General features: G+C 32.4%; 2 protein-coding genes and 1 pseudogene across 2 annotated transcripts; all 3 read right to left on the reverse strand.

Annotated features, from left to right (window-relative positions):
• Positions 1-580: 580 nt before the first annotated feature.
• LOC145039885 (GDSL esterase/lipase At2g31540-like) lies at positions 581-2465 on the reverse strand (annotated as a pseudogene).
• A 7620-nt stretch (positions 2466-10085) lies between these two features.
• On the reverse strand, positions 10086-17452 carry LOC145042355 (putative 12-oxophytodienoate reductase 11). The gene is made up of 5 exons (XM_078990750.1): positions 17339-17452; positions 14220-14360; positions 13997-14127; positions 11814-11990; positions 10086-10814 (listed from the first exon to the last, which is right to left on the reverse strand). Exons 1-5 carry the CDS (start codon positions 17428-17430, stop codon positions 10222-10224), a joined length of 1134 nt encoding a protein of 377 aa, XP_078846876.1. The 5' UTR covers positions 17431-17452; the 3' UTR covers positions 10086-10221.
• Positions 17453-22268: 4816 nt separating this feature from the next.
• Positions 22269-23243, reverse strand: LOC145039886 (uncharacterized). The gene has a single exon (XM_078987887.1). It carries the CDS (start codon positions 23241-23243, stop codon positions 22269-22271), a length of 975 nt encoding a protein of 324 aa, XP_078844013.1.
• Between the last annotated feature and the right edge of the window lie 3543 nt (positions 23244-26786).

Raw genomic sequence — 26786 nt, forward strand, 5'->3', positions numbered from 1 at the left:
TAGGGCGATAAACTATGAAAATAATTACTAACATCAATGTAAAATTACCAATTTACCCCTAGCTCTAAGAAACTGGTTAAGTGACTATCTGATTTTACCCTTATTTACCTCTCCAACAGCGTCAACATTATATAATGCAAAACCCGTTGCTTCTTTTTATTGAATTCTTTCTAATGTTAGGGCACGAAGCATGTCTTCAAATTCACCTCTTTGTGTATCAGTTAGTGTTCGTTCAGTAGGGTGATAGGCCTAGGCTTTTCAAAAGCTTCAATTAGTTCCATAAGTTCAATGTTCAACGGGTGGAAACATCTGAACAAAATGTAACATTATAGAAACAATTGGAATTTGGTGAAAAATACATAGAATTTATCATACAAAATATATCAAAGATTAGTAGATTAGCATTACCTTAAAAAGTAAATGCAACATAACATGTCATTTAACCACAAATGATAAGAAAAAAGAAGTAAACCTCTTGTGTTGGCAATCGAAACTCATCAGGTATTTCTTTGATGTTAAGTTGTAGTTCATCTTGCCCCTCTTGTTGTATTCTCTTATTTGCTGCATCTATAGTTGTAGATTATGTCTGAGGATCATGATCATCGGAATCGGAATCAAAATCCAATTCCGCATCTGAATCTGACCCCTTAATTGTAAACAAATAAAACCAACCCAAAAAGAAAACTAAGAACACTGGGATGGATATATAACAACTTCAAATTGCTTAGTATATATGATTTGAACAATGGAACATAACATATTAAAGTGAAAGATTTTTTTTTTCAAAATTCAAGAATGCCCTTAATGTGTTAAGGTGTTGTTTGTTGTTTACTTAACTGACTTAGTGTAATTATTTTTAAATTTTAAGAATTTAGGAAGTTGTGTGTATCTAAATTCAATGTCTAACTGAAGGTAAGTTTATTTTTCTATCCTAGTGGAAGAACAGACTGGCAAAATGAGAACAAATTACTGAAAGAATCTGGCACTAATCACTACTACAGAGTGTAGAAATAATACAACACAAATTTTGGTAAATGGTAATGGTACCTGATAGATCTTTCCAGTGGTTATGTTGTTATCTCTAGTAAGCCTCACGTCTAAGAAGCGTTCATAGTTACCTAAATCTAGGTCGACCTATCAAAATATCATATGGAAAGAGATTAATATCATCATCATAATCAATATTTTTAAAGCTAGTGAGAGCAAGTAGCACCTCTCCACCAACGTCAAGAACAAAAGCCTCCCTGTGTTCAAAGGGAGACATTGTACCAACATCTGTTCAAGTATGGATCTGCAATCAACAGGTATAACTAAACCACTTAAATTCACACACCAACTCGACCTATAAGCCACTCAAAAAACAAAAGTAGGAGGTATGTGGTGTGGTGTGGTGAGGTGTGTATATAAAATTAGCAAACGAACAAGAATGCAATAAACACATATGAATTAAAATTAATGGGAATTAAAATTAATGCCACAAATTTACCATGTTTTCGTGGATTTCGGATCATCTCCATCATCGGAGTGTAGATATCTGTGTACATAATCTGGCTTCCTTTCAAAGAAGATTGAATATGCGGCAGCAGATTCATGAGCTTCTGATTGTAGACTCGAGCATTGGTGTTCTGATGCATCAAATATGTTCTCGAGAATCTGGATAACATTTGAATTGGTAAACACCCCATCGGAGGTAGCCCTGAAACCACCATTGTTCGACATCCGAGCTTGTACAACTCCTATCAACCACCACCACAAAATCAAACAAACTGTTTAAATAAAGACATATATATATATATATATATATATATATATATATATATATATATAGAGAGAGAGAGAGAGAGAGAGAGAGAGAGAGTTACATTGATGATATTCTGAAGCTTCTTCAATATATAATCCTGGTAATCTTCCATGGAGAAATCATCTCTTCTAGAAGGAAGATCGTAGTAGCTAATCGGGAAATCATTTGTTCCAGCACTAATTGACACCAACCCCCCCCCCCCCCCCCCCCCAACTTTGATCCCCACAACTTTCTTCAATCTCTTTATATACTCCTTAAAGTAATACAACTGCTTCGTCATAGGAATCACCTGTGAAATCTGAGACGTCATGTCATCGTAGCCGGATCCAGTGTAAGCGAAGTTCACTCCGGTGCGGATATCAAAATTAGAGATATTAAGCTGTAGGAACGGAGGAACGATTTGCTTTATTCGCAACAGAGATGCTCAAAAGTCCGACACCAGTTTTTCGTTTGAAAATCATCCGGTGGGGATTTTTCCAGGAAAGTCTTCCCCGTATGGGGGATGGTCGGTTTTCAATGGCGTATTTAAGTAATTGTTGTTGCCGGAATCTGCAGTGGAGTCGCCAAAAATGAAGACGACAGAGAATAGATGGGTTGTGTTCTGACTGGAAAGGGCGGTGGAGACTTTGAGAAGTAAGGTGAAGATGAACACGGAGAAAGCCATAGAATTAGTGAGGGAGGGGACACTCTAGGGTTAGGGCTTGCAGCTAATAGTGTCCGATGGTGGCAGCGAGATAGAGTTACAGTTTCTAGGTAGAAGTGGGGCTGCAGACGATGACTGAAGGTAACGACAATGTCGTCAGGGTAGCGATAGCGACAAATATAGGAGGGTGGTAGTAATGGAAGCCTATCATAGATAGAAGAAAGTGAGGAGGTAGACGGAATAGATTTGGAAGAAGCTTTTGGAAGAAACGATGGCTAATAGTGTCTAGAGGGTATTAGGGTTTTCCACGAGAAGCTCGACCATACGTTACAATGATACATGCGTGTATGCGTATACATTGTAAGGCGTATACATTGTAAGCTTAATAAATTGTACACGGTGTTATAAAATGTATACCATTTTCAAGAAATGGGTAATATCCTTAATAAATAAATATATATATATATATATATATATATATATATATATATATATATATATATATATATATATATATATATGTCCAAAACTGAAAAAAAAACAATTAACCAAAATAAGATAAAAGAATAATCAACCAAAACAATTAACTAAAACAAAATGTCATGAACCATCTAGATTTTTCACTTTCTCACATCAACTACGTATCTCATCAATTATTTTTCTTGCAACGATTCATCTACCTGTTACATGAAAATATAAATAAATTATTATATAAATATAAGAACTCTAAAATCATGAAAAAGTAAGTTAATACTATAAGTACCTTTCTTTTAGAACAACTAGTAGCATAATGACCCGATCTTTGACAGTAATAGCATGTTCGTTTTTTTGGCACTTCTAAAGAAGACTTGATTCTACTAGCAATTTTAGGACGCCCTTTTGTGTTAGTTGGACCAAGGGGATCTCAGACAAATAACTGAGGCATCATATCAACTTGTGAAATTCTCACACAAGAACCTTGAGATACGTTCTCAACTGGTATTGGTTTTTTCCGAATTGCTTGTTCTTGTAAGAGCTTTATCAATATGTTATTTATGTTTTCTATTTCTGAAGGGGAGTCTTTTGCTTGTTCAATTACTTTATTAAAATTTGAACGAACACACCATAACATGTAAGCACTAACTCCGTTTTCGTTATCTATTTCTTCGAGTCCGATGCTACGTTTACCCACCTTATATCTAGCATTAAGGGGCCACCGAGGTAAAATGTAGTGACTCGGAAATGTGTGAACATGCCTCTTCTTCATCACATATAGGCTATGTTTGCATAAAATCCCACATGTCTCATACTTAGCATAAGAACATGTGACATGCATCTTGTTTAACAAACAAAAGCTAACAATCTGCCAATATTTTTTGTCAACGTCCAGTTGCCCAACTCGATACTTGATTTCTTCTGTACTTTTGCTTAGAGTCTCATGCGTTAAATTGCTATTAGCTTCTATCCATTCTTTTTTGAAAATCTCAAAAACCTTTCGAGTATAACACTCACCTGCTTTTGCTTCAATTGGATGTATTGAGGAAAGAACCGACCTCGAGTTCATAGTTTTGAAATCTTCATCTTCTTCGGCGGCCCTTCGTGGCGAAACCGCTTTGTCATATTGTACTAAAAAATCATTCAACATCGTACTCGAGTTAACAAAATCATCAAAAAATGAATTAATACTCTCACTTCGTACACTTGTTGTCATACCGGCCAAGAAAATATCCTTTAAAAAAGCTTTAGCCCAATGTATTCGTTGGTTATACATACCAGTTATCCAACAATTGTTTTTGAGTTTATACTTATCACTTATAACTTCCCACCTCGTTTCAAATTCTTCAATTGTGTCACTCATTACCCATTCTTTATATAATTCTTGAAAATCACTATAACTGGAAACGTATGGTCGGAGGTGCTCCAATTCATGCTTTTTTATATGTCATGCACAAAAGCGATGTCGAGCGTTTGGAAACATTTTTTATTGCATTACCCATAGATTTGTCTTGATAGTAATAATAGCCTTCGGATACTTGCTAAACATACATTTTAGTAAATGCTCAAACAACCATACAAAAGTTTCTTCATTTTCATTTTCTAGCAACGCTCCACCAAAAAGTATAGACTGTCCATGATGGTTCACCCTAGTAAATGGAGCAAAATGCATCTTGAATTTATTTGTCATATAAGTGACATCAAACACGACAACATCTCCAAATTTAGTAAAATTGTCTCTTGATCTTCCATCAGCCCAAACAATATTTTTAGGACGCCCGTCACTGCACAAATCCACAACATAATATTGATCATTATCCACCAATGCTTTGTCTTGTAGATGTTTTATTAGTCCATAAAACTCCCTTCCTTTGTTGTGTTGTCGTTGCTCAGATAATACATCAACGCATTGTTTTGAAGTTACATCAACTTCATTTGAGGTTTTTATTGCATTAATGGCCTTTTTAATTTGAGAAGGTTTCAACCCTGATTGATTAAGTTGCACCATGAGAGATTTACATTCCACTGTACGGTGGAACTTCGTATGAGACCGATGTTTCATCACCTTCGTTGGCGTGATGCTCAATTCAAGATTGTGTGTGTCGTCAAACAAGTCCACAAACCATTTCCCATCCTTCTTTTTTGAAATTCGAAGCATTGCCTTGCATCCGACTCTAACTTCTCTACGACATGTTTTCTCATTTCCACTTGAAGTATTACCGTCCTCCCGTTTAAAACCTTCTTTGTCGCATACAAGTATCTTTCGACAAGGTTCATTTGTTTCCTTATTTTTGTATGTAGTATGAATATGCATACCAAATCCATGTGTAAATGCATAATCATTATAGAAAGCGTACGCATCGTTGGTTGTATCGAAAACCTTTCCAAAATGTTTTCATCATTAACTTCATCTTTGTCAAAATCAATGATCACATCGACCCGATTTATTTTTTCAGATTCATATGGTGCTATTGACAAACCATCTACGTCAACATATTCGATTGTATGTGTTGCGATAGGGTGAACATCAACTTCAGTTTCATTCATTATGTACTGCACAAATAGAGACAATGATAAACAATTGATACTAATAAGACAATAGTAATGGCAAAAAAGAGAAGGAAACCTTCAATATAAAAACTAGAATTGAATGGTAAATTAAAATAATCAGCAATAATTAAAAAATAAAACAGGAAAACTTCAATATAAAAACTAGAATTGAATGGTAACTTAAAATGCATTGAATGATATAAACATGCAAGTGTAATTGCAAGGTTAATTAGGTATTCAAGTCTTTATTGTATGAATGAAAAATATTAAATTGAGAGTGTCAATTATTAATTATTACTTATTACTTATTACTTATTGGAAATCTCTATACTAATAAAAGAGTAGTTGTTTTGCCATGCGTCATCATATTACACCTTTTAATTAATGTGTTGATACTTGTCAATCTATTAATTCTCTATTTTAAATTTACTAGACATCATCATTAATGTGATGCTATTTGTCAATGTATTTATTCTCTATTTAAAATTTAAAATTCAATATTAAATTTATATTACTGTTTTCATTAATTCACAAATAAAAAATATCTAATATATATTAAAAATTAATTTTACATATTTATTTGAATCAACGATTATAATTTCATACAACTAATAAAAACATCTCTTAATTAATAATTTATTTAAAATAATTGATTAATAATTTTAAGTTTTTATTATAAAAGTTTAATTAATTTTATAACCGTGATTCAGAGGAGTTATAAACTAGGAGTTATAAACTAGTTCTAGAATAAATCTATCACTTTTCAATTTAATGTAATTATTTAATTATCTTTCATTCACCTACATGTGTATTTTCTTCCGCCGCAAACTCCAAAGTGAATCCCTAAATACTGTAATTGAGCTTATGTGAATTTCATGTAACAAAAGATTTTGAAAAAAAAAATCACGTACCTGAGAAACCAAGGAATTCACGTAGCAATCGAACTTGGAGAATTTCACAAAACTACACACAAAGAATGAATAATCAAAAGAAAGTCTTTTGAAAAAAATTGATCCAGGTAAATATGTAATTCTTTTTGGAGGATTCGTTTCTTTTAGCAAATCACGTACATAGCAATTGTTTTTTGAAAAACACTTAACAAACGACGTAGTTTGTATGTTTTTATATCTAAACTTAGGTGGGTTCTAACATATATTCACTTTTTCATATATATAATATATATATATATATATATATATATATATATATATATATATATATATATATATATATATATATATATATATATATATATATATATATATATATATATATATATATATATATTAGGTTCACGTGAGACGGCCTAATTTTGTGAGACCGTGAGACGCATTTTTTTATTTTTTTTATTTTTTTATTATTTTTTTAAAATTTTTTTTAGTTAATTCAAGTTCCGAAAATAATATTTAAAAAAAGAATTTTTTGATTTTTTCATTTATTTTGCATTTTAAAATTATTTTTAGAATATGTACAGTGTAATATTCTATTTAAAATATTTTACGTATTTTTCAAAATAAATAGATTTTTTTTATTTTTTTTTTAGTTAATTCAAGTTCCAAAAATAATATTTAAAAAAAGAATTTTTAGATTTTTCCATTTATTTTGCATTTTAAAATTATTTTTTAGAATATGTCAGTGTAATATTCTATTTAGAATATTTCACGTATTTTTTAAAAAAAACGGGATTTTATTTTATTTTATTTTTTTTAGTTAATTCAAGTTCCCAAAATAATATTTAAAAAAAGAATTTTTGGATTTTTCCATTTATTTTGCATTTTAAAATTATTTTTAGATTTGATCTCACGGTCTCACAAAATTAGAATGATATCAAATGAACCTGAATATATATATATATATATATATATATATATATATATATATATATATATATATATATATATATATATATTGCATTTTAGGGGCATGAATCTGTTAATTTGAGTAACTCACCCAGTATAATCGGTTTCTAATGCCAAATACGAGAGAAGTATTTCCAACTAAGTCTCAAAGACTTTCTCACCAACAATCTCATTAGGTTGGAGGGTGTGGTGCCACCGAAACTGCACTCCCTCCCCGGCCACATAAGCGTCACGTCATTTTTTACCACTCAAGTGTGGTTTCTTGCCACACCAAGGGAGTGGTGCCACACTTTTTTTTTTTTTTTTTTTTTGTGTGTTTTTTTAACTATTTTAATTTAATAAAACTTCTATTTTTTTTAACTATTTTAATTTAATAAAACTTCCATTTTAATAAAAAAAACATAATTTTTCATTACTTGAAAACTAAAAAAAAACAATACGTTGCATTACCAAAAATAAATAAATAAATAAATAAATAAAACACGAAAACCACACACATGACATTTAAATAATCTTAGAAACTTAAAAAACCACACATGATTTTTTTAAAAAGGTTTTTTGAGAAAGACAAGAGATTGTATTGCGAAAAAAAAATGATGTTATATATATATATATATATATATATATATATATATATATATATATATATATATATATATATATATATATATATATATATATATATATATATATAAAAGAAAGAAAAAGCAAAAAAAAAAACAAGAACAACAACGACGATGCTCCCTTTTTCCCCTCAACCAATCAGAAAGTGCGGCACTTAAGGACCGCAATGCGGCCAAGACCGCACCAGACCGCGGTCTGGGGGCGGTGTTCCTGGTCTATGTGGCACAAAGTGCGGTCTGGAACCGCACCCATACCCTTCAGCCTTAGAGTATCACTGTAACAAACCTCTCTCTCTCTCTCTCTCTCTCTCTCTCTCTCTCGTAGCCATGGTTATATTTTTCTTTTGCCTGAAACTTTTAACCATGGCCACCAAGGACCCAACCGATGTTGTTAGCCATAGATTAACTGTTGAAGCACCCAACAACTATAGATTTGAGAGATTTGACCGGAAGGAGCCACCTACTTCTCCATTGGTTAGGCAATACCACCAGATGCACCGATTAGGTTTGTAGAGTTTTTTCATATTTAGCAGAGACGCAAATCCAGAGCCGCCATAGGATTTTTCATTACAAGGCAAAAAGAAAAAAATGTGACCGGAGTACTGCCCGACGAAGACCTTCATAGCGTGAATGCCCATAAATTCATTTAAATACAGATTCAGATCCGTCCTACCAACCCAAAACGAACCAAACTTTAACATTTTGTTTCTAATTTACTTAGGGGAGTGGGAGGTGGCGGAGATCTCTCCGACATGAGAGGTGTTAAGTTTCAGTAATTCATTTGGCGGAGGCGGCGACAACAGTGGCTCACCCTTTGCTAGTAGGGATGGTGGCAGTGTATTCATCTTTGTCAATGCAGGTTCTCAACTGACTCCACTGGTCTGCATAATGCTATAGCCAATTTCAATTTCGATTTCTCGTATCACCACATCGTCATCAACTTTATCATCAGGTTTAGAATCAAGATGAGGAACCGAGTCGATTGAGCTAATCTTCCATACACCCTCGAAGAACTTTACACATGTATAACAAATTTAACTGGTTCGATACCTTAAAATTCTATGTTGGGTTAATCGGTTTGTTCGCGGATCACCCGGGTCATGGGTCAAAGTTGGGGATCAGTTCACATGTTTACAATTGTTTAGAGCATCCACAATGCATAGTTCAGTGGAAGAGTTGAATGCGGTGACATGTAATTGACATTCAGTTGATTAAACTCTAACATTGTGGGATGCTATGTTGACATTCAATGGATATGGACTTCAATGGCCATTGAACTCTTCAATGGGAAAAAGGAAACCTTGTAACTATTAAATATATATATATTCCATTGAACTCTATCAAGTTCTATGCATTCTAGAAAAATTAATATAGAGTTATATAGCAAGTAAAATGATGATATATCAATCTATTAAACTCTAACAAGTTTATCCATTAAACTCTAACAAGTTTAATACATTGTGGATGCCCTTAACATATTGTAACTCACTCATTTATTCTTTTATTTTACAAGTTTTATTAGAGTTTACCAGGTCACAAGTCATGGGCTTGTTCTTCCTGGATTTTAGGAAGTTCAGGTAGCAGTAGGTTAGGTTACTTTTCTTTAGGATCAAGTTTGTTTGTTGCTTATTTAATGTAAATTGTGAGATCAATGAAGAGTGTTCAGGTTGTAAAAATCAAAATCTACATTACATGAGTCTAAGTGTGTGTGATTGTGTGTGTTTTGTAGGGCATGAACCAACATCCTAAACATGATATGGAATCATTTTTCTTAAAACTGGTGGACGATTTTGGTGGCAAATTATGGTGGATTGGTAGTGATGTTAGAAAAGAGGGTAAAGGGAGTGATACATGCAGTCACCAGTGGATGGAAACGGAGGATTAGGGTTTTCCGACAACATGGAGAGAGAGAGAGAGAGAGAGAGAGAGAGAGAGAGAGAGAGAGAGAGAGAGAGAGAGAGAGAGAGAGATCTTAATTGATGGAGGGACGTGTCTTCTTTTTAAATGATGAGATGACGTATTATTAATTTTAAACCTATTTGACTAGGAAGGGGTTCACCAGGTGACACATTCATTTTTCTCATAGGGACATTTTAAACACTAAACATATGAATTAGTTCTCTTAGAAAGCAAATACAAGGCTCTTTTAAACCAAAACACCTAAGTTGGTTGGGATGATAATAGTTTATACGTATGATAAACTAGCAAATTCATAACAAATCATGCGGTTTCCGCGCAAATCTGAAATCTCATCCATCAAATCTAACAGACTTAAACCTTAGTCTCGAGAAACGGATAATCAGTATAGCCAATAACAGGATCAGACGTATAAAATGTCTCCCGATTGTACTTATTAAGTGGAGCCTTAAGCTCAAACCGTTTCGGCAAATCCGGATTCGCCAAAAACAAACGACCATAAGCAACAAGATCCGTCCGATTCTCCGCCACCGCCGTATTCCCGTCTTCCATCTCAAACCCGCCGGCCGAAATAAACGTCCCGTTGAACGCTTTCCTCATCGGGGCAAGACTATGCGGTGTTTCTACGTTTTCGCCTTCCACTTTCCACCTTGGTTCCACCATATGGCAATAAAGAATCCGATATTTATTCAGAGATTCCGCCATGTAAAGCCCTAAAGCTTCTGGATTTGAATCGCCGGCATCCATGTAATCTGTGAACGGGGTGAGTCGGATGCCGACTCGGTCCGGTCCGATCTCGTTGACGATCGCCTCGACGATTTCTAGAGCGAATCGGCAGCGGTTTTGTAAAGATCCGCCGTATTGGTCAGTCCTGTCGTTTACTTGGTCTTTCATGAATTGCTCGATCAGGTAACCATGAGCGCCGTGGATCTCAATTCCATCAAAACCTGTGTTTTATAAAAAAGGAAGTTATGAGTTCGGATTTTGATAGGGTTTTACCATTTTTCAACAATGTTTCACCATTTTTACTATGTTTCAATACTTTTTTTCACCAAGTTATGCAACATTGTAGTTTAATAGATTAAACAGGTTATACGTAAGATGTTGCATATTTTGTTTCTAGAATGAAACGTGGTTGCACAGTGCACATTTTATCTAATAAACCTACTTTGTTGTGTAAATTGGAAAAAAGCGAGTCATTGCATAAATAAGCATTTAAACCTTTTTTATAATAACAATTTAATTTCATTGAAAGCTACAATGTACTCCCTTAATCAATTGTGACTGTAACCCTTTCGTCTACAAAACTTTTTAGAATTTAGATTATGAAAAAATAAAAACAAAAACAAAAACAAAGGGTGTTTTATACATTAATCGAACATTTATCTAAAAGAAATCAAAGGGTATTTCAAACTATTAAAAGTTTAAAATTTTGAGGATATGATTTTATTTTTATGGTTAAATGCAAGATAAACAACGTACTTTCATTTATTTGTATATTATAGTACGTCAATGTACTTCAATTTATTTTTATTTAGGCCCTTGAAAACTCTATTAAATTATAGCAGTGAATATTGTTTCGGATAGTAATACCTGTGGTATAACCGTATAAGTAAGCAAATTTTTTAAAGTAAAATGCTACAATAGGAAGAAATGTCAGAATGATGTTATATTAAACAAATCAATAATAGTACATTGCTAGTCCGTGCATGTAACCCTAACCCTTATTTTTCTATTAAAACATCCTACTTTAATTTGTCTTTGGTCACAAGTCACAACATTGTACCTTCAAAAATTTCTTATTAAGCTACTCTACTTTCAAAAATCTTCACAATTATAGCATTGTCTTTTTTTTGATATTATACTATGAAACATCTATCAAATTAAATTATCACGGTCAAATTTGCTTTGTACTTATTTTTAATATATAAAGGTAATCATTTTACCAGCTTCCATTGCATTTCTTGCAGCAATTCTGAAATCATTAACAACAAGCGGAATCTCCTCTGTAGTTAGCTTCCTTGGAGGTGTACATTGTGCAGCTTCAATGCCATTGCTTCGTAGTTGAGGAAATAGTTGTTTGTCTGTGGATGATATTGGGGCTTGTCCATTTGGCTGAAAACCTGTTCAATAGATCAAGAATTTAAAATAGAATTAAAAGACGACAATAATAACCATTGCAGTTATATTATATAACTAGGTGTAAAACCCGTGTAATACACGGGTTGATTAAAAAAGATTATATACCAAAGTGTAAACAATAAATATTTTTTAAAATAAAATTTTGAAATAAAGAATGAAAAACATATTAATTGCAATTTATTATCACATTTATTATATGACAAAATTGCAAAAATGGTCCCTGTGGTTAGGTTGAAATTGACACTTTTGGCCAAACAGGTTTGGACTAGCACTCATGGTCCAAAGGTTTTCATTTTGTTGCCAATTTGGTCCATTTTGGTGTATTTTTTATAAAATGACGATTTTACCCTTTGTATTTTCTTTTTTTTCATTTTTTTAACGGAAAAAAAAAAGAAAAGCAAAAAAGAAATACCTTTCTTTCTTTCTCTCTCTCTCTCTCTCTCTCTCTCTCTCTCTCTCTCTCTCTCTCTCTCTCCACAGTCTTCGATTTGTGGGGTATCATCGTTCCACATCCATTATACACAAATATTGGTGACTTTTGCACCCCCTCACTCCCTCGCCAATATGTCAACCACCACCGGTGGTAATCTACACAATGTCGCCGGAAAAATCGAGCATTGAGAATGGATTTGAAGCTCGAAGAAGAAGGAAACAAAGGGTATCAATAGATTGGGAAAGGGAAACAAAAGAAGCGGTCACAAAGATTGAGTTCCAGCATCGATGTAAGGTGTTACCCAGATCTGCTCGTCGTGAGATTTTCTTCTGAAACCCTAAACGACGTCTAAAACCCTAGAAACTAGAAGGGTGGTGGCTGAAACCCTAATTTGTGAAGCTCCTCGAATCATCTATCTGTAACAGGAACTTATGAAGAATCTGAATAGATCAGGTGAAAGAGGAATAGTCGTATAAAATTAGAAATCGGACCCTTCCCCCTTCGATTCTCAGAATTCGTTTGACAAACACAGTCACCCAAATTCGTACACTCATTTTCCTTCTTATGTACTTGATGATAGCTCTCATTTTTCTCCTTTCTGAATCAATGGTAAACCCTTATTTTCTCTCTCTCTCTCTACAGTTGTTAGAGATGTTGATAATGGAAGAATAAGGGAGGTCTTGGGTGGTGTAGGGTTATGAGTGTGTTTGTGTATGGTTTTATGAGTGTATTTGTTTTGTTTTTTTTGTATGGTTTTTGTTTCTAGGATGATTTTTAGATGGATATGAAGTGGTAGAAAAAAATTTAGGTGGAGATGCAGCTGACGTACGACGGTGGCGGCAGGCTATTGTGGTAGCAGATGGTGGTGGAATAGGGGTAGTGTAGAAGATGTTCTTGAGTTCATGAAGATGTTCTTGAGTCTTCTTTAGTTTATGAAGATGTTCTTGGATAGATAAACCCAAATGGTGTGTGTGTGTGTGTGAGAGAGAGAGAGAGAGAGAGAGAGAGAAAGAGATAGAGAGAGAGAGAGATACTTTATTTTATTTATTTATTTTTTAGTTAGAAAATAATTAAATAACAAAAAGAAAATCAAAAAACAAATGGAAAAGGGCAAATCCGTCATTTTTAGATTTTTAAACTGTTTTGGACCAAAACCACAGTAAAATGAAAAGTTTTGGACTATTAGTGCTAGTCAAAACCTGTTTGGCCCAAAGTAGCAATTTTGGACATAACACAAGGACCATTCTTGCAATTTTATCTTATTATATTTAATACGTTACATATATATATATATATATATATATATATATATATATATATATATATAAGTATTGTGTGGTTTTAATTTAAAAAATTAAAAAAATTTAGAAATTGACATATGGATATTATTTTATTTTAAAAATATCACAAGATTTTAAGTGTCAAAACTTATGAGAGATTGACATTTGACAAAATTAATCTTCATTTATTATAGCAGATATAACCCAATCAGTTAAATTACGTTGTTATTTTTTTCATTTAACCTAATCATAAATTAAAGGACAAATAGTATACCGGTATTTGAAACCCTTCCAACATGCCAAATTTGACAGAAAAAGATTCCGCCTTTTGCATGAACAGCATCCACAATTGGTTTCCATGCCTCTACTTGTTCTTTTGTCCATATACCCGGTGTTTCTGGATACCTTAATAACATAAACAAATGTGTTTATCAACAAAACTACTTCCTATCAAGACATTCATTCTACTTTGAAACATCAATCCAATTATATCATACCCTTGGGCAGTGTCGGAAACGTCAGTGGCTTCTGAAATAAGAAGGCCTCCTTTTGTTGTTCTTTGTGAATAATATAAGATTGCATGTTGCTGAGGGACATTCCCATAGGATCTCAGCCTTGTTAAAGGTGCCAAAACAACTCTGTATAATTACATAACACAAGACACATGAATCAGGTCATTTTCAACTTAATGAATTCAATTGAACAAAAAATGCAATTTTTTGTTCACAATGTGACAATTTAAAGTAGAACTAATTATGATAGTAATCAACAAAACCTCAAAGAAAAATATTCTTTTGCAGTTTACTCTTTTATTATTTCTTATTAGGCGAATGTCCGTGGGTTACGCATATATAATTAAAATGTTGATAAATATATGTTATAAAAATAACTATGTCCTCTAACTTTGAATTGATAATTCTTACAAAATATTTTATAAAACATTATAAGTATTTAAATATAGACAAAATTGCAAGAATGGTCCCTGTGGTATGCCAAAACTAGCACCTTTGGTCCAAAATGGGTTTGGCTTGCAAGGATATAGTGATAGTTTCGTTTTGTTGCGAGTTTGGTCCAATTTCCTATGAACTTTTTTATAATGACGGATTTGCCCCTATATTTTAATTTTCCATTTTATTTTATTATCAGTAATTAAAAATCAATTAAAAATAAAACAAAAATAAAATACTCTCTCTCTCTCCCTCTCTCCCTCTCTCTCTCTCTTCCTCTCTCTCTCTCTCTCTCTCTTTATCTCTCTCTCTCTCTCTCTCTCTCTCTCTCTTTCTCTCTTTCTCTCTCTCTCTCTATCTCTCTCTCTTTCTCTCTTTCTCTCTCTCTCTCTCTCTCTCTACAAACAAAATTAATACAGATCTGGCAGTGGATTTGTAAAATATAGAACCCTAACTTTTATCAATTTTGTTCAATTCATTGTATGAAGTCGAATAGACTAAACACATACACACTCATATATGCATATGAATCTCAAGAACACTCGGTTTTTCCTGAGTTCAAGAACAAGAACATCATATTCACGAACTAAGAAATCGATTTCTGATGAACTGCCATCACCACCATCGAAATCAATTTCTTCTATGAATTGCCCAACTCAAACCCATAAGCACACAAACAACTCAATAAACATAAAGATGAAGGTAAACTGCACCCCTTTTATCCCCCTCCCTGAATCGCAGACACCGTATACCCTAAATCAGTACAGGTTAAATAGATTACGATTTACTGATGAAAGGGGTTACGATTTACAACCTAGAAATTTTTGCGCCCTTTCCAATTATTGGATCAAATGCCAATCATGTCCCTCTCTCATGTTCTTCTCTGAATCGTTGTTTGAATCAAATGCCAATCATGTCCCTCTCTCTTGTTCTTCTCGTCACTACTACACCCCATCACCATGCTCGTCGCCTTCAGATATGTTCAGTCTGTAGTTAGAGGATCCGACGGTGGTGTGGAGATGTAACCTAGATCGATGACCCCCTTGATCGATGACAACCACCTCGTCGGAGTCTTAACAGCCGAGGAAAATTGATTCGAGGTGTCTTCCCCTCGATTTCCAGTCGCGAAACCCTCCATCTGAAAACCCTAGCCACCAAGAAACCCTAATCGTCAAGAAACCCAAACTTCATATCTCAATCTCCTTTCTCTCGTTGGCATCTGTCTAGGTTCAAAGGGACGGTAGCAACAATCAAATTGGGTGTTTGGGGTGGTGCTACCTGACCGGAGGGAGGCGGAGGGGTGGCCTAGGCCGGTGACAACCACTCGTTCTTCTTCTTTGGACAGTAGTAAGAAAGAAACGAGAGAAAGAGAGAGAGAGAGAGAGAGAGAGAGGTATTTAATTTAATTTTGTTTTATTTTTAATTATTTTTAATTGTTGGTAATAAAACAAAAATGAAAAATTAAATAATAAGGGCAAAATTGTCTTTCCAAAAAAAATCAAGCCAAATTGGACCAAACTTGCAAGAAAATGAAACTTTTGGACCATTGATGCTAGCCAAAACCGTTTTGGCCTAAACATGCTAGTTTTGACATACTACAGGGACCATTTTTGCAATTTTATCTTAAATATATGATAACATACATAAATGTTAAAACCGCATTGAGCTCAATAGCAGTTACTCTTGCTTTGTGCATGAAAATAAAAATAAATTTGATTCTTGATTTATAGTTATTTTTTTACAATTAATGACTAATCGATAAACAAACTTTATTCGCATTTCATTTCAACGAACTAAATTTGTAGGTTTGTGAATTTGGCATTTCGATGTAGGTTTTAAATTTGTTATTATATTTAAACATTTATTATTTTTAAATAAATTTAAAACTATCTTCTGATGTAGGTTTTATATTTAAAAAAAAAATCAAGCGTATTGTCGGTTGTAAGTAATTCAAAATTATTTTGTTAAATAAAATAAGCATAATACATTATGATATATTTCGAAAATGTTATTAGAATATGATTTTCTATTTTCAAAATTTGAATTTATTAAAAAAAATAAGGAAAATCAATAGACAATGATATGTGTCAAAGAAACAAGAAGCATTTTTGGGTTTTGTTTATTAAAATAGGGATATTTTCTAGGTAAAATTCCTAGTCTTTAGTTTACCTTTGTTCCAGAAACCCAATAGAGTGATTTTTTTTTTTAATTATCTTTAAGAGATGATTTGAGTATGTACAGGGTGTTTGACTAAGCTTATTTATGTTTTATTTTCCGACCTTGTTTTTTATAAACTCATTTTTTCTGACTTATTTTTCATAAGTTCGGCTTATTTTTGAAAAATAAGTTAGAAAAAATGAGCTTACAAAAAATAAACTCAGAAAATAAATCATAAATAAACTTAACCAAACAGGATAATGAACTAGTGTGTTAAATGCCACTAGCTAGAAAGCATGAAACAGGTCTATAGACTACAATTAACTATTAAATTTGGTGAAAGAATTTCCGAAATAACATAAATCAAATAGATGCACTCTTTGACATTATATCAAACAGTTCATGAGCAATTCATTATAAATGATTAGCAGTTCTTGAACTATTAAAAAGTAGACGCTACCCGAAAAGAAAGACAAATGGGAGAAGAGGAAAGATGTATTATATATAACTACCTGTGAGAAAGCTCAAAGTTACACATTTTGTAGGGGGTGAGAAGAGGGATTTTCCCTTCATCGACTTGTTTTTCTCCTTCTTTCTCGGCCATTTTTGAGGATTGAGGGTGTTGAAAAGATTGATTTGGAAATTTGTTATATATGAGTATAGAACTCGAATAATTCAGAATTTGAAATATGACAACTTTGACCCCTTAATTTTCGTTTTTGTTGTCGGAAATTCCATCTATTTTTTTATTATTAAACAAAGCCTCTAATAATTCAGAATTTGTAGATTCTGTATTGGTAAAAGTGACTAATAATCAATTACAGTAGTGAATTAATAGTATACATGTGAGCTTTAATTGCTTGTATTTCCACATGTTATTTTAGATATATGAAAAATCTCATCCTTGCGTGATTAAATCATAGTTACTTTTGTGAATATTGTGACTTTTATTTTCTCGATCTCACTTTTTTTGTCTTGTGGCTGGTTGGCAAAGACTCCAAGTGTGATATTTACCCCTTTTGGTCTAATAAATGCATTATATTTTATACATTTGAAAAATACGACACCTTAAAAAATATAACACAACAATGAATACCATTCTATACAATATCAACAACTCTTTTATTGAGTTTTAAGACCGAGTTGGTTTAAACAAAAATTACACCAAAAACTTCACTACAATCTCTTTCGCACTTAGTACAATAATACTCACTACAATTCTCACCTATTCTACTCACACCTAATCTACAGATGAACACATGAATAAATAAGAACTATGAACAAATCCTAATACAAAGCAAACCCTAGACTAAGACTTGGAGAGAAATATGAAGTGTGTGTGTGTAACAATGATCGTGTTATCTAAGAATACACACAAAACATACAATAAATACAACTGGTACGAAATCCGCTTCTAACCCGGTTTGATAAAAACCACCTAAGGAACAAACGAGTAAGACCCATGCGTCATGTATACAACTTTCCTCAATAATGAGCCCCCATCCAGCTAAATCTCTAAAGTAACACAATCAATCCTCCTGCAACAATTCAATAAGAAACAAACTTCCAATAACAACAATATGATCGCTCAATATAAGAAATAATTACAAAGAAAGGATACATATTAAAATTCATCACATGATAAGTTTGAGCTTATTGATTCAGGTCATTATCTCAACACCCCCCACTGATCATTGGAAACTTTAACATTTTTCTTGAAATGAATCAAGAAGACCCATACGTTTACATAAAGGTTGATGTTGCACAGACCACGAAGCCTTAGTAAAAATATTTGCAATATTATGGTATGAATGAACTTTAAAAACTTGAACAATCCCTTTTGAAACTCTTTCTCTTTTAAAATGAGTATCAACATCAAAATGTTCGGTTTTCTCATGGAAAAACAAGATTTAAAACCAATTTATTCAAAAGAAATCAAGACACAGAAAATCACAACATCATCAGTTCTTTTTATTAAGAACCAGAAGGTTTTCATCAAACTTACATATAAAACCTCACTACAATATTCTCTCTTCTCTCTACAAAGAATCCTCACTACAAACCTCTCACCTAATCTACACTCTGTTACACGAGATTAGAAAGAATCAATAGATTCTAAGAACAAACCCTAGAGAGAAAAGAAACGAAGAAGACGAAGAAGTAAATTTGATTTGTGTGTTCTAAATGTTACACACACACATAGAGAAATATATACCCTAGACTAGTCAACCGGGTCACCAATGGATCAAATACAACCCGCGTGTTTTACACTTCAACCAAACCACACCTTCAGTCCAATATTCCTGCAAATATACACAACATACCCTTCTAAACAAAAAAAACATAACAGAATAACAAAAAAACCACAAATATTAAAGGATACATAAAAGGATATAAATGAATTATAAGTTTGTATTATAATATCTTGATAATTCAACACCCCTCCTCAAACTTATAATTCAACTCAATCAACACCGGTCCTGAAAAGGATCAACCATACCTAAACCTTTGCAAATCCATTCATGTTGTCCAACTCCTAATTGTTTAGTAAAAACATCTGCTAGATTATACTCTGAACTTACTTTATGAATTTCAACAATTACTTTTGAAACTCTATCTCTTATAAAATGAGTATCAACATCAAAATGTTTAGTTTTCTCATGAAATACTGGATTATGAACCAGTTTTATTGCTGACTCATTATCACAACAGGTGTTAAATCTTTCAAACCAACATCAAACAACAATTTTAAAATCCAAATTATTTCACATGAAATAACACCAAGTGCCCTGTATTCTGATTCTGTAGAGGACCTAGAAACTGTATCCTGTTTCTTACTTTTCCAAGACACAATGGTATTACCAAGAAAAATAACATACCCTGTTACTGATTTTCTGGACATCAAACACTTAGCCCAATCAGCATCAACAAAGCCTTTTAAAACCAGATTACCTTTAGTAATAGAAAAACCCCTTCCAGGATTTAACTTCAAATATCTAAGTAACCTAACAGCAACATTAAAATGAGATTTTCTCGGAGAATGCATAAATTGACTCAATACTTGAACAGCATATGAAATATTTGGTCGAGTAATAGTCAAATAAATGAGCTTTCCAACTAACTTTTGGAAAAGAACAACATTATGAACAAGTGAATCATTAACATCAATACCTTCTTTCCTAACTGCCACATTACAATCAAGAGGAGTTTTAATGGGTTTACAACCTAACATTCCAAATTCATGCAATAGTTCCATACAATATTTTCTCTGACATAGACAAACACCTTCATGTATATCTATAACTTCAATACCCAAAAAAAACTTTAATTTTCCCAAATCTTTAATTAAAAACTTGGATTTCAAAAACTCTTTAACTTTGTTAATTTCAATATCACAATTCCCACTCAAAATTATATCATCAACATATACAAGTAGTATAACAATATTACCACCCGAGCTCTTAACAAACAGTGAAAAATCATTTACACTTTGAACAAAACCAAAATCAAGTAAAAAACCACACAACTTTTCATTCCATTTCCTAGGAGCTTGCTTCAGCCCGTATAAAGATTTCAATAGCTTACAAACTTTATTATTATCTTTATTATTATATCCAGGAGGTAAAGACATATAAACAACTTCTTCCAACTCACCATACAGAAAAGCATTATTAATATCCAATTGAAATAAATTCCAATTAGAATTAACTGCAAGTGAAATAACCAATCTAATAGAAACCATTTTTGCAACAGGTGAAAAAGTTTCATCAAAATCTATACCTTCCCTCTGATTATACCCCTTAGCTACAAGCCTTGCTTTAAATCCTTCTATTTCACCATTTGATTTGTACTTTATTTTATATACCCATTTACAACCAATGGGTTTCCTGTGAGGAGGTAAATCACAAATCTCCCATGTATTATTTCTATATAATGCTTCAATTTCCTCATTAATATTTTCAGAGACCAAAAATTCATCACAGGAAAATGGATCCCAAGAACCCTTAGCATGTGGAAAAGTCGACTCTAGAGACTCAAAAAATTCAATAGACTTAGATGCCAACTTAAACGGAAACACAGTTTCATAAAATTTCACATCCCTGGAAAAGAAACAATAACCATTGTCAAGACTAAACAACTTATAACCTTTTTTAGCACTTGAATATCCAATCAAAACACACTTCTCAGATCTTTCAGAAAATTTATCAGTATTGTTCAACTTTGTAGCAAAAACTAAGCACCTAAAAACACGAATATTATCATAAGTTGGAACACAATTATAAACCAACTCAAAAGGTGTTTTTCCATTTAAAACAAAGGATGGAGTTCTATTTATTAAAAAAACTGCAGTCAGAATAGAATCTCCCCAGAACCTTTTAGGCAAACCAGCTTGAAACAACAAAGACCTAGCAACATTTAATAAATGTCTATGTTTCCGTTCAACCACTCCATTTTGTTGTGGAGTATGAACACATGATGTTTGATGTATAACTCCTTTAGTTTTAAGAAAACTTGTCATTTTTATATTAACAAATTCTGTTCCATTATCAGATCTAATAATCTTTAAATTGACATTAAACTGATTTTCTAACAACATAACAAATTCATGAAAGCAGGTAAACAATTCATCTTTAGACTTCATCAAATAAACCCATGTTGCTCTAGTATAATCATCTACAATAGTAAGAAAAAATCTAAAACCACCAATGGATGTAACTCTGTAAGGACCCCAAACATCTAAATGAACAAGTTCCCCAAGACTAACTGACTTGTGTTCACTCAAAGGAAACGGCTCTCTAGTTTGTTTGGCCTTATGACAAACATCACAAGGCATAACTGGATTATTTTCAAAATTCAAAAAAGGTTTTAAACAATTAAGTGCCTTATCAGCTGGATGTCCCATTCTATTATGCCAGGTTAATTTTGAAACAAAACATTTATGATTATTAAACACTGAGTTTGACCTACCTAGCAATTGATTTTCCAAATAATAAAGACCTCCAAACTCTTTACCAGTCTTCACAGTCTTCATTGACAGTGAATCCTGAATAAAACAATTATTTTCATCAAAAATGACTTTACATTTATTCTTTTTACAAATCTTATGAACTGACAAAAGACTAACATGAAATTCTGGAATAACAAAAACATCAGATAAACCAATAGAATTTGACAGATTAATATTTCCAATCTTATCTATTTTAGCAGTGGAACCATTTGGATGATCAACTCTCAAATTAAGTTTGGAAACATCAACCAAATCAGAAAGATGTGATTCAGAAGCAGTCATATGCTGACTAGCTCCTGAATCAATAATCCACTTCTCTTTATCAAAGAAAACATTATTACAAAACATACCTGCCATATTAGCATTAACAGGTACTCCTTCAGATAATTCCTTTTCATGAAGAAGAGACATTAACTTTGTATATTGATCATTTGTTAGAAAATGATGATCAGACTTATCAGAAGAAACAGCAGAACATTAGCACTATCACTAATATGAGAAGGCACAATAGACACAGTAGCAGATTTATTAAACTCTGATTTGGGTTTAAAATCCTTAGGATACCCAATAAGCTTATAGCACTTTTCAATAGTGTGTCCTTTAATCCTACAATTCTTACAGATTAAATTCTGATTTCTTCCTTTAAATTTTTTATTATCAGAAAATTTACCAGCAAAAGCAGAAGAGTGTTGAATTTTATTAGACAGAACTGAAACATTTCCATGTTTCTGATTAGACTCTTCTCTAGAAATAATAGAAAAAGCAGTTCTTACATCAGGCAATGGTTCCATTATTAGAATATGACTTTTAACCTGGTTATATGAGTCATCAAGACCACTAAGAAACTGCATAAGCTTCATTACTTTAGAGTGATTTTTAGAACTAGTAGCTGCTTCACAAGTGCAATCAGGACACTTTGTTAAGCCATCAAACTCTTTCCATAGTCCATCCAACTTATTAAAATAATCAGACACTGATAGAGTACCTTGTGTGAGACTATTAATTTGTTGGTGAACATTGAAAACAACTGACCCATCAGCCTTATAATAGGTTTCACAAAGTTCATTCCATATATCCAAAGCAAACTCAGAACAGGCATGTCCAATATAGATGGATTCAGAAAGAGAGTTAAGAATCCATGAACAAACTAGAGCATTAACCCTGTCCCACTTAAGAGATTTAGTGGTATCTGTTTTATCCTTTAATTCAGTTCCTTTAATCAACCCTTGTTTATTTCTGGCTTTAAGAGCCCTAGTCATAGAACTTTTCCAAACAAGAAAATTTTCAGTACCAAGAAGTTTGAAGCTTATAATAGTTGTTACAGAATGATCAGAAGGATGCAAATAAAGAGGATCATCAAAATCTATAGCATCTACTTTTGTAGATGACTCAGGTGGTGTATCAGTCATGATTATAAAAAACCAATCAAGATTCCAGACAAATAAGAACAAGAATTAGAGAAAAAAGTGTGCGATACTTACAAAGATCCTCTATAAAGTGCTCAGCAAGCAGCAATGTAGTTCTGATGAATCTCTATTACAGATTCACCGCTGAAAAACAACTTGGGCATTCAAATGCCAGAACCAATCTGATTTTAGAACCTTGTTTGCACGATCTTAACGTTGACCGTTGAGATAGCGTTGACCGTTAGGATTAACCCTAAGCGTTTACAACTATCACAAACGTTTACTCTTAAGACGTGACAAGAGAACAACCAGATTGATGATCACCTCACAATCTCAACAGATTGTAACAACTCTTCCAGATCACAAGATCTGAAACCCTAACTTGAAGAACCAGATCTAGAAAACCAAAAAAACACAACAGTCGCAACCTGGCTCTGATACCATCAAAAGAAATCAAGACACACAAAATCACAACATCATCAGTTCTTTTTATTAAGAACCAGAAGGTTTTCATCAAACTTACATATAAAACCTCACTACAATATTCTCTCTTCTCTCTACAAAGAATCCTCACTACAAACCTCTCACCTAATCTACACTCTGTTACACGAGATTAGAAAGAATCAATAGATTCTAAGAACAAACCCTAGAGAGAAAAGAAACGAAGAAGACGAAGAAGTAAATTTGATTTGTGTGTTCTAAATGTTACACAAACACATAGAGAAATATATACCCTAGACTAGTCAACCGGGTCACCAATGGATCAAATACATCCCGCGTGTTTTACACTTCAACCAAACCACACCTTCAGTCCAATATTCCTGCAAATATACACAACATACCCTTCTATACAAAAAAACATAACAGAATAACAAAAAAACCACAAATATTAAAGGATACATAAAAGGATATAAATGAATTATAAGTTTGTATTATAATATCTTGATAATTCAACAATTAGTTGACTCGTTGTCATAAAATATTGGAACATGAATTAAATCATTTATTCCAAGATCAAAACGAACCATTAAAATCCAAATAATCTCGCATGAAATTGTTCCGAGAGCATGATACTCTGATTCAGTGGAAGAACGAGAAACAATTTCATGTTTCTTACTTTTCCATGAGATCAATGTATTTCCCCCTGAAAACAGTATAACCGGTCAGCATCAACAAAACATTTCAAAGAAAAACAACTTGACTTTAACATAGAAAACCCTTTTCCAAGATTAAAATTCAAATAACGAAGTAACCTCAAAATAATATTCAGATTTTCGTAGACCATGAATTGACTTAACACTTGAACAATAAAATAAATATGCGGTCTTGTAATAGTCAAATAATTAACCTTCCCAATTAATTTTGAAACAGAGTTATAATTTGTAAAAAAGAATAAAATTTACCAACATTATCACCTTTAATTATAACAATGAAATATAAAGATGTCTTAACAAGATTGCATTCTAACAGACCAAACTTATGCAATAGCTCCAAATCGTATTTTCTTTAAGTTAAAGAAATTCCGTTACCAAAAGGCTTGTAGCCCAGCGGTATCAGGTGGTGCCCTCCCTATTTGAGGTCGAGGGTTCAAGTCCCGTCGTAGACATAGGTGGAATAGGTGTTGTTAGCTTAGGAGTAGATTAGATTTGCCGGTTCAAAAAAAAACCGTTATTAATATAAACTACTTCAATCCCCCCCCCCCCCCTTCCTAAATTAAAAACTTCAACTTTCCAAGATATTTATTAAAAGCTTAGATTTTAGAAAGCCTTTTACCTTATCAATCTCTGCCAAATTATTACCAATCAAAATAATATCATCAACATAGACTAACAAAATAGCAACACAATCATGTACAAATTTAACACATAAGAAAAATTATTAATACTTAAAAAAAATCCAAATTCAAAAAGAGAGGAACAAAGTTTCTCATTCCACTTTCTTGAAGCTTGCTTAAGCCCATGCAATGATTTTAACAGTTTGAAAACATGAATATCACCCTTAGTATGATATCCCAGAGATAAAATCATGTATACATCTTCATCAAGATCACTATACAAAAAAGAGTTGTTAATATCAAATTGAAAAAACATCCGATCAAAATTAACACCAAGAGTAATTACAATCCTAATTGTTACTATTTTGGCAATAGGAGAAAAAGTCTCCTCATAGCCAATATCATCCCTTTGATTGTAACCTTTAGCTACTAATCTAGCTTTAAATCTATCAACCTCTCCATTTGAATTGTATTTAATTTTATAAACCAACTTGCGCCCAATAGGTTTCCTACCAGGTGGTTATTCCGAAATAATCCAAGTTTGATTTCTATATAAAACCTCAATTTCTTCATTCATTTCCTTTACCCAATTAGGATCCAAAGAAACCTCATAATACGATTGAGGCTAATCAATAGTTTTATTAAGATTAGAAATAAAACAATTATTTTCATTATTCAAAAAAGAGTAATTTACTAATTTTCATTCTTATATTTATACTTCCCTTCAATAAAAAAATCACTAAATTTTTGAGGAAATTTAGAATCCCGACATGATCTCTTAACACCTATATAAAGATTATCAGAAGGTTCAAACAAGAACCGACTATTTTCCTCAAAAATACCATGAGTCTCAAAAACAACTAATTCAGGTTGCTGAGTAGGTATGACACTATGACACTATCATGAATACCTTCCTAACAAGGACTAGTTACACCTAAATTATGACTTCCATCCTGAATACTTATAGTTGCATCCAAAGGATGATTAACACTAACACCACCATCTTGATTGATATTACTTGAGACTTTAATAGATTTTCTATCATTAAGGCTTTCATATAATATTATTTCATCATTTGAAAAGGGATCCTATGGGTCACATTTATCAGATGAGGAGGACTCATGAAATTTAGAAACTTCCCCAAAACTAGAAGCCATTTTGAATGGGAAACAAATTCATAAAATTTCACATATCTAGAAAAGAAAAAAGTATCATTATTAAAACTATATACCTTGTAACATTTCTTCACTTTAGAATAACCAATTAGAAAAAAGTGCCATTATTAAGACTATATAACTTTTAACATTTTTTCACATTAGAATAACCAATTAGAAAACACTTCTCAGATCTTTCAAAAGGTTTTTCATTTATTATTCAGATTTGTTGCAAAACACAAGCAACCAAATACCTTAATTTAATCAAACATAGGAGAGTATATCGTTTCAAAAGGAGTTTTTCCATTTAAAACCGAAGAGGGAATTATGTTAATTAAAAAAGTAGTAGTTAAAACAACCGCTCCTTAAAATCTTCTTGGTAAACCAAATTGAAACAATAAGGACCTATAAACATTCAAGAGATGTCTATGTTTCTCTTTATACCATCATTCTATTGTAGAGTGTGAATACATGAAGTTTGATGTACACTACCTTTGTTTTCAGAAAAGAAAAAAAAACTCTTCATTCTATGGTTAACAAACTCAGATGCATTATATGATCTAATAGTTAAAACTTAATATTAAATTAATTTTCCAAAAAACACAAGAAGTATGAAAG

This window comes from Lactuca saligna, chromosome 4, assembly GCF_052625555.1.
Source record: "Lactuca saligna cultivar CGN05327 chromosome 4, ASM5262555v1, whole genome shotgun sequence".
NCBI classification, from domain to species: Eukaryota; Viridiplantae; Streptophyta; class Magnoliopsida; order Asterales; family Asteraceae; genus Lactuca; species Lactuca saligna.

Excerpts from the sequence above, each read along its gene's own strand:
- LOC145039886 (XM_078987887.1), bottom strand. The coding sequence starts at position 23,243 with ATGACTGATACACCACCTGAGTCATCTACAAAAGTAGATGCTATAGAT.
- LOC145042355 (XM_078990750.1), bottom strand. The coding sequence starts at position 17,430 with ATGGCCGAGAAAGAAGGAGAAAAACAAGTCGATGAAGGGAAAATCCCT. Across the intron at positions 14,361-17,338 it reads AACTTTGAGCTTTCTCACAG|AGTTGTTTTGGCACCTTTAA; the intron begins GTAGTTATATAT and ends GTAATTATACAG. Across the intron at positions 14,128-14,219 it reads GTTTCCGACACTGCCCAAGG|GTATCCAGAAACACCGGGTA; the intron begins GTATGATATAAT and ends TATGTTATTAAG.